The 8,317-nt window shown below is 39.1% G+C and overlaps 1 protein-coding gene across 1 annotated transcript in view; it reads right to left on the bottom strand.

Annotated features, from left to right (window-relative positions):
- Nucleotides 1-1,244: 1,244 nt before the first annotated feature.
- Nucleotides 1,245-8,317, bottom strand: part of RALB (RAS like proto-oncogene B) — a 42,943-nt gene continuing 35,870 nt past the window's right edge. Inside the window, exon 5 of the mRNA XM_047082687.1 lies at nucleotides 1,245-2,839. Coding sequence (XP_046938643.1) covers nucleotides 2,720-2,839 — 120 coding nt within the window. The 3' untranslated portion in view covers nucleotides 1,245-2,719. The remainder of the gene's footprint in view (nucleotides 2,840-8,317) is intronic.

Below are 8,317 nucleotides of genomic sequence, written 5' to 3'. Positions count from 1 at the left end.
TCTACTACTCTGCCCACGGTCATTATACTCCAGCCATATGGTCCTTGGGGTCTTTTCCCGAACACCTTAGGGCCTTTGGACCTGCGGTTCCCTACCTAGCCTGGGAAGCTCCCTGCATCCACCCAAGTGGCTTGGCACATGGTTGCTCCTTCACATCTGCAGTCTCAGCTTAAATGTCACTTCCCTGGAGAAGCTTGTTGACCACGCAATCAAAATCCGCTCTACAGCCCAGAAACTTCCTGTCATATTACCCAGTTTTATTTTCATCAAAATACTTACCCTGATGTTTTCACTTATTTGTCTCGTTCCCCACTGGAATATAAGCTCCAGGAGAGCAGAGCTCTTGCCTACCTGGTTCAATACTGTACCCCAGCACCTAGAATGCAGGCTGACATCAAGTAGGTGCTTAAATAGTTCTAGAACGAATACTTTAGGAAGATAATGGTAGGCCCTGGCCACAATATAGAATCATTTAGCAAGTAACTATGTTTCCAATTTCTAAATAGCACCACCCCCTTATTTTCCTATGCAAAAGATTTTCATATGTATAAATTCTTTAAGAAGATGCATTTCTGATTGCTATCCAGTTAAATATAATTTTAGAAATATACCGATAGCACCTACCAAGAATAATTTCTATAGCATGAAATAATTCATACCATCTTTAAAATATTTGTACATACTCCAAATCTACCTACTACTGACCAGAACTGATATCAAACGGGTAGCAAACCAGGATGAAAAGAAAAAAGGTTGTTTGAAAAACCTCAAGTGTGTGATTACCTTCAAGTTTTCAAATTTTAAGAGGGGGGCCTGGGTGGCTCAGTCGGTCAAGCATTCGATTCTTGATTTCAGCTCAGGTCATGATCTCACGGCACATGGGATCGAGCCCCGCGTCAGGCTCTGTGCTCACAGCATGGAGCCTGCTTGAGATTCTCTCTCTCCTTCTCCCCCTCTCCCACTCACTTGCTCGCTCTCTCTCAAAATAAATAAATACACATTAGGAGGAAATTTTAAGAAGAGTAGTCCTCTCTCCCAAAGGAAAGATGAAGTTAAAATACTATTTATATTTAAATTTTATTTCCCACAGTCCAGTTCAAAGGATTAATAGAAATAAAGTTTGTCTGATATCACAGAAAACCTAACATAATCAATAATGAACGAGTTACTGTCAGTTTCTTTAATGCTTGCATTTTACATGTATGACAAAAGGGTAAAATAAAAAGCTTGAAGCCCTGAAAAAGTGTATTTGTCTGCTTTTTTTATTTAAAAAAGACCCATGATTCTTTGGGAGGTGATACAAGATTGCTTCCCAGTCAGATCATAATTTCCACAATTTCCGTAATAACCATAAATTTGAAAGGTTCCCACTCTCCCCACCCCAGTTCCCTTTTGGCACCTATATGTGAAATGTCACTTCCAAAAAATGGGGGGAAATGTGCTGAATACTGGGTTTTCATCACAGTACTCCTTTCCTGAGGAAAAAATTTCTGGTTGCTAAATTTAGAATATTGATATACAAAAAAGCTTACCATATCTCATCAATAAGAGCCTTTTTCGAACCAACTCTATGGCTGTCTCAGAAGAAAATTATATTAGAAACAGCAGCCAATTCTCAGAGGTAAAAAAGCAATGGCTTATCCTATCCTTTCCCACGTCTTCTAATTTTAAATTTAGAATTACAGAGCAATTCTATGAGAGGTAGCAGAATGTCTGACACTGGCGCTGGCTTCATGATTTGAGGATACAATTTGAACTCATCACATTCTTCAGAAGAACTCATTATACTTAAAAGAAACAAAGGAAGAGGCTTTCTCAACCTCTGCATGCAGAGAGGTCGACCAGAAGGACAGACATCGGTTACCAGTGGAGAAGGAGGGGTCTCATCTTGGCTGGCAGTTAAGGAAGGATGCAACCAAAGATAGATTTTTTGCTCTGATAAGGAAAGTATGCCATGTATAAAGCATACTACTCTGGAGTCTTCACTTAATCTGCTAAAAAGAAGCTTCTACACAAAATTCAGGATCCTATAGGAGAGAAATAGCCAACACAGGCTGTAATTGGCTAATTTTTACATATGAAGAATTTGATTTTCATTTTTCGTATCTAAGAAGGATTTATGAGCTTGTTACTGACCCATCTGGCCCGATTCATATTTATTTTATTTTTTCACGGTGCTTCAGATCTGCAGGGTATTGCCAAGAAAGTTATCACACACAAAAAAATCTCTGAATTTTTCAGTGTCCTTAGAACTTAATGGATTTTTTTGAATACTTCTGTTAAGCTGATAAGAGTTGGGGAGAGTCTTATCCTACCCACCTCTCCCCAAACCTAATAAAATAGGACATTTTTATTCCAAAATAAAAGATGGTAACGTTATAAAACTAGGGGGGTGGGGAAGAAGATGCTACGACAGTGTATTTCTCTTTAATTAACACTTGACTATTTCCTACCTATAGCACTACACACGTGATTAAACTTTTGGGAGGGAGAGAGAAGGAAACTCCAAAACCTCCTGACAAAGTAGCCATTCCGATGCATAGACAAGGGCTTATTTCTTCTGCCAGCCACTGGTTCACAAATATTTTCCCCATTTAAAGAAGTATGCGTGAATGAGGTTGGGAGAGCAGGGAATACACCAAGAAGTCGACTATACGCTTCCCTTAATGAGCCCACCCTATGTCCTTAGCGGTGATTGCTTCATCCGCCATCTTGGCATTCACAGTAAGCAACATCTTTCTTTAAAACTTTTCTTGTTCTTGCTGCTTTTCTTGCCGTTCTTGTCTTTGTTCTCTGACATCTTTTTGGCTCTGATTTCTCTCATTAGGTCAAAGAACACCTGGGGTGCGGAGGAAGGAACGAAAAGAATAGGGAGGAAAAAGCCGTTTAATGATTTCATGAAGCAATTCCACTAAGCAGGATATGTAGTCACATTTTAAAGCATAAAGCAAACTTGTTTTTATAAACCCTGAGCCAAATTTTGCATTAGACTTTCTAGCATTTGCAACCACCAGGAAAGGTTAAGAACATGAGTACCTGCTACTGGGTGCTTTCTTATATACCACCACACCTTATGTAATCCTAATCACGACCCTGTACAGGTAGGAACATCATTATGCCTGACGGCTTCTCCAGCAAGACTAGCGACTTGGAACATGGTGGGGTTGAGAGAAGAGGAAATAAACCATAAACAAACTGAGGCTCCTGCACTAGGAAACTGGGACAGGAGAGGAGAGATGTGCTGTCCCACCACCCCTCCACAAGCAGCCCCTACCCTCATTCTCAGGAACAGCCACTGTTCCTTGAGACGTTAGCTGAAAGGCACTTTATCAAGAACTGATATGACTTGTCCTCTGAATGCAATGTACTATTCAGATACAAATTATCATCTGTCAGATAGTTTTGGTTTTGCCCTCTGCCTCCAGCAATCATGCCAAAGTGCCCATGATACCCAAGCAGACAAAATAAGCCTGAGACAAAGAAACATTTCAGATTTCTCAGAGGGAGTGATAGAGACTGGAAGCAAGAGGCTGAGTGCAGGCTTTAATCTCCAGATGTTCACACAAAACGACAACCTCCTTTTATTTCCATAGACATACCTTCTTCTTGGTGAAAAGGAAGATGGAGCTTTCTGAGTGGGGGACTCCACATGCATTTACCACCAGCTCCAGGCACAAAAAGGCACCCCCCTCCCCACAAAATGACCTAAGCACCCCACCCACAAGAGCAGCAGTGAACAACTTCAAATGTTACGGCTTTTTCGTTTTGTTCTAACAGCAAAGGCAGGAGGAGGATGGAATGTGTCCAATTTAAAATGATGACAAAGTTGTTCACGGGCTGATCTTATCAACCTTTCGTGTAAACTGTGTACAAGCGAATACAATGCTGCCAGTCATAAGTTTCTGCTGGGTCCTGTTTGGCAGGTCAAGCTGGTCCAGCGGAGGAAGGAGATACAAGCTAGCCTGCAACAGCCCCAACCCCCACCAGCCTGTCAAAAACTACACATCCCGGGTTCCAGGCCAAGAAAGCCTTCCCGGTGTTCTTTAAATGAAATACATGTCTGGATTTTCTGTGTGTTTTCTACAACTAGGAAACAATTTGATACAAAGAAAGAGATTTGGAACGGCACAGCAATCAGCATAAGAGCTGAGAAATAATAGAGGGAAAAAATAGCGAGCGAACATACTTCACATTACAGACAGATTTATATTGCAGACGCTACCAAAATGCTTCTAAAGTGAACCCCTTCTGGGCTGCCTGGGTGGCTCAGTCAGTGAAGCATCTGGCTCTCGATTTCGGCTCAGGTCATGATCTCACAGTTTATGAGTTCGAGCCCCACGTCAGACTCTGCGCTGTCAGAATGCTGCTGGGATTCTCTCTCCCGGTCTCTCTCTGCCCCTCCCCCACTCACACTCACTCATGTTCTCTCTCTTTCTCTCTCTCTCTCAAAATAAATAAACATTTAAAAAATAAGTAAAATAAAGCCAACCCTTTCTGAGGAGAAATAATGACTGACACCACAGAAATAAAAAGAATTATAAGAGAATATTAAAAAATTATATGCCAACAAACTGGACAACCTGGAAGAAATGGATAAAGTCCTAGAAACATATAATCTTCCCAGACGAAATCAGGAAGAAATAGAAAATTTGAACAGACCGGTTACTAGTAACAAAATTGAATTGGTAATAATAAAAAAAAAAAAAAAAAACCTCCCAACAAATAAAAGTCAATGACCAGATGGCTTCAAGGGTAAATTGCACCAAACATTAAAGAAGAACTAATACCTATTCTTCTCAAACTATTCCAAAAAAAAAGAATAGGAAGGAAAACTTCCAAATTCATTCTAGGAGACCAGCATTACCCTAATACCAAAACCAGAAAAAGACACCACAAAAAAAGAAAGCTACAGGCCAATATCTCTGATGAACACAGATGCAAAAATCCTCAACAGAATATCAGCAAGCTAAATTCACAATAATTAGAAGTATCATTCACTACAATCAGGTGGGATTTATTCCAGAGATACAGGAGTGATTCAATATTTGCAAATCAATGTGATATATCACATTAAAAAAAGAAAGGATAAAAACCATATGACCATCTCGATAGACACAGAAAAAGCATGTGACCAAATACAACATCCATTCATGATAAAAACTCCCAACAAAGTGGATTTAGAGGGAATATACCTCAATATAATAAAGGCCATGTATGAAAAACCCACAGCTAACATCATACTCAATGGTGAAAAACTGAGAACGTTTCTTCTATGATCAAGAACAAGAAAAGATGTCCACTCTCACCACGTTTATTCAAAATAGTCCTGAAGTCCTGGCCACAGCAATAAGACAAGAAAAAGAAATAAAAGGCATACAAATTAAAAGGGAAGAAGTAAAACTCACTATTTGCAGATGACATGATACTATATATAGAAAACCCTGAAGATACCACACACACGCAAAGACTATTAGAAGAGATAAATAGATTCAATAAAGTTGTAGGATACAAAATTAATATACAAAAATCTGTTGTGTTTCTATATACCAAAACTGAAGTAGCAGAAAGAAGAATTAAGAAAACAATTCCATTTACAATTGCACCAAAAAGAATAAAACACCTTGGTAGGAATAAACTCTACCAAGACGTGAAAGACCTCAACTCTGAAAACTGTAAGACACTGATAAAAGAAATTAAAGATGACACAAACAAATAGAAAGATATTTCATGTTCACAGACTGGAAGAATTAATATTGTTTAAGTGTCCATCCTCCTCAGAGCAATCTAGAGATTCAGTGCAATCCCTATCAAAATACCAATAGTATTTTTCACAAAACTAGAACAAATAATCATAAAATTTGTATGGAACCACAAAAGACTTTGAAAAGCCAATCAATCTTAAGAAAGAAGGAGGTATCATAATCCCAGATTTCAACATATACTTCTCCAAAGCTTTAGTAATCCAAACAGTTTGGTACTGGCTCAAAAACAGACACAAGGATCAACAGAATAGGAGAGAGGGCAAAGAAATAAACCCATGAGTATATGGTCAATTAATCTAAGACAAAGGAGGCAAGAATATGCATGGGGGGGGGTTAGTCTTTTCAATAAATGGTGCTGGGAAAACTAGACAGCCACATGCAAAAGAATGGAACTGGACCACTTTCTTATTACACCACACACAAAAATAAACTCAAAATAGATTAAAGGCCTAGATGTGAGACCTAAAACCATAAAACTCATAAAAGAAACAGAGGCATGAGCATTGGGTGTTGCATGGAAACAATGAATCACTATATTGTACATCTGAAACTATTATTATACTGTATGTTAACTAACTGGAATTTAAATAAAAACTTGAGGGAAAATAAAAAGAAAACACAGGCAGTCATTTTTTGGACATCAGCCTGAGCAACATATTTATGGATCTGTCTCTTCAGGCAAGGGAGACAAAAGCAAAAATAAACTACTGGGACTATACTGAAATAAAAAGCCTTTGCACAGGGAAGGAAACCATCAACAAAAGAAAAAGACAACTCACCAAATGGGAGAAGATACTTGCAAATCATATATCCGATAAGGGGTTAATATCCAGTATATAAAGAACTTCTACAACCCAACACCTAAAAACCAAATAATCTGATTTAAAAATACACAGAGGACCTGAATAGGCATTTTAGCCAGGGAGACACAAGGACGGCCAGCAGGCACATGAAAAGACACATCAGTAATCCTCAGGGAAATGCAAATCAAAACTGTAATGAGATAATCACCTCTCACACCAGTCAGGCTAGTATTTTGTCAAAAAGAAAAGAAAAGAAAAGAAGTGTTGACAATGATGTGGAGAAAAGGGACCGCTCCCTGCCCTGCTGGTGGGAATGCAAACTGGTGCAGTCACTGTGGAAAACAGTATGGAGGTTCCTCAAAAAATGAAAAACAGGAAAACCATATGATCCAGTAATTGCACTACTGGGTATTTACCAAAAGAAGATGAAAACACTAATTTGAAAAGATATACGCACCCTGATGTATATAGCAGCATGATTTACAACAGCCAAATTATGGAAGCAATCCATCGATAGATGAATGGATAAAGAAGATGTGGAACATATATACAGTGGAATGATATCACTCAGGCATGTAAAAAGAAGGAAATCTTGCCATTTGCAACAACATGGATGGACCTAGGGGGTATTTGGCTCCCCTAATAAGACAGAGAAAGACAGATGCCATATTATTTCACTTACATGTGGAATCTAAAAAAACAAAACAAACAAAAACAGACTCAAATACAGAGAACAAACTGGTGATTGCCCAAGGGGAGGAAGGTGGGAGGATGGGTGTAAAAGATAAAGGGGACTTGAGATACAAACTTCCAGTTATAAAATAAATAAGTCACAGGGATGAAAAGTACAGCCTCGGGAATATAGTCAGTAACACTGTAATAACATTGTACGGTGACAGACCGTGATTACATCTACCATAGTGAGCACTGAGTAATAGACACAATTGTTAAATCAATTTGTTGTGCGCCTGAAGTGAATGTAACATTGTATGTCGATTATACTTGAACAATAAATAAAAATTGTTTAAAAAATAAAGGGAGCCCCTTTTAATACCAACATCCTAAACACCAATGTTCTTCTAGACTCATTTCAAGCTAAAGTAAAGCTTGGTCACAAATCTGTCCCTCTCAGGTAAGAAGTAAAGGAGAATTATTTCCCCATAAGAAGGAGCAACATGAGATGCAATCTGGGGGCTTCAGATGCTGACACCGCATAAAAAAAGCAGACATATCCACTGCTCGGCTGCCAAAATGAGGTGGGTTTAGATGTTACAAGAGCACAGATCATGAAGTAAGAGCTAACAAACAAGGTGAAGGCAGAAGGGAAAGCCTCATCTATAAGGCTGTTCACTTTAACTGTGTGGCAACCGCTCTGAACCTTAGTTCTTTAGAAAAAACCCCAAAACCTAACAATAGCGATCACTAGTAGGTGAATTTTCCAACTGTCAAATGTTCAGCACTGTCGGGGCCCCTGCGTGGCTCAGTTGATTAGCATCTGACTCTAGGTTTCAGCTCAGGTCATGATCTCACGTTTCGTGAGTTCGAGCCCCACATCAGGCCCTAAGCTGACAGCACGGAGCCTGCTTGGGTTTTTCTCGCCCTCTTTCTCTGCCCTTCCCCCACTTGTGCTGTCTCTGTCTCTCTCAAAATAATTAAATAAACTTAAAAAAATTATTAAAAAAAAAAAAAGATTTTCAGCATTGTCAAGGTCCCCCTTTCACCAGCGTCAGATTTGAATGAGAAAGTACACTG

Source organism: Lynx rufus, unplaced genomic scaffold (genome assembly GCF_022079265.1).
Source record: "Lynx rufus isolate CCGP_SWC_20201006 ecotype Redwood Valley unplaced genomic scaffold, mLynRuf1.p SCAF_2, whole genome shotgun sequence".
In the NCBI taxonomy this organism is placed as follows: domain Eukaryota; kingdom Metazoa; phylum Chordata; class Mammalia; order Carnivora; family Felidae; genus Lynx; species Lynx rufus.
This window is presented reverse-complemented; position numbering and strand designations above follow the sequence as displayed.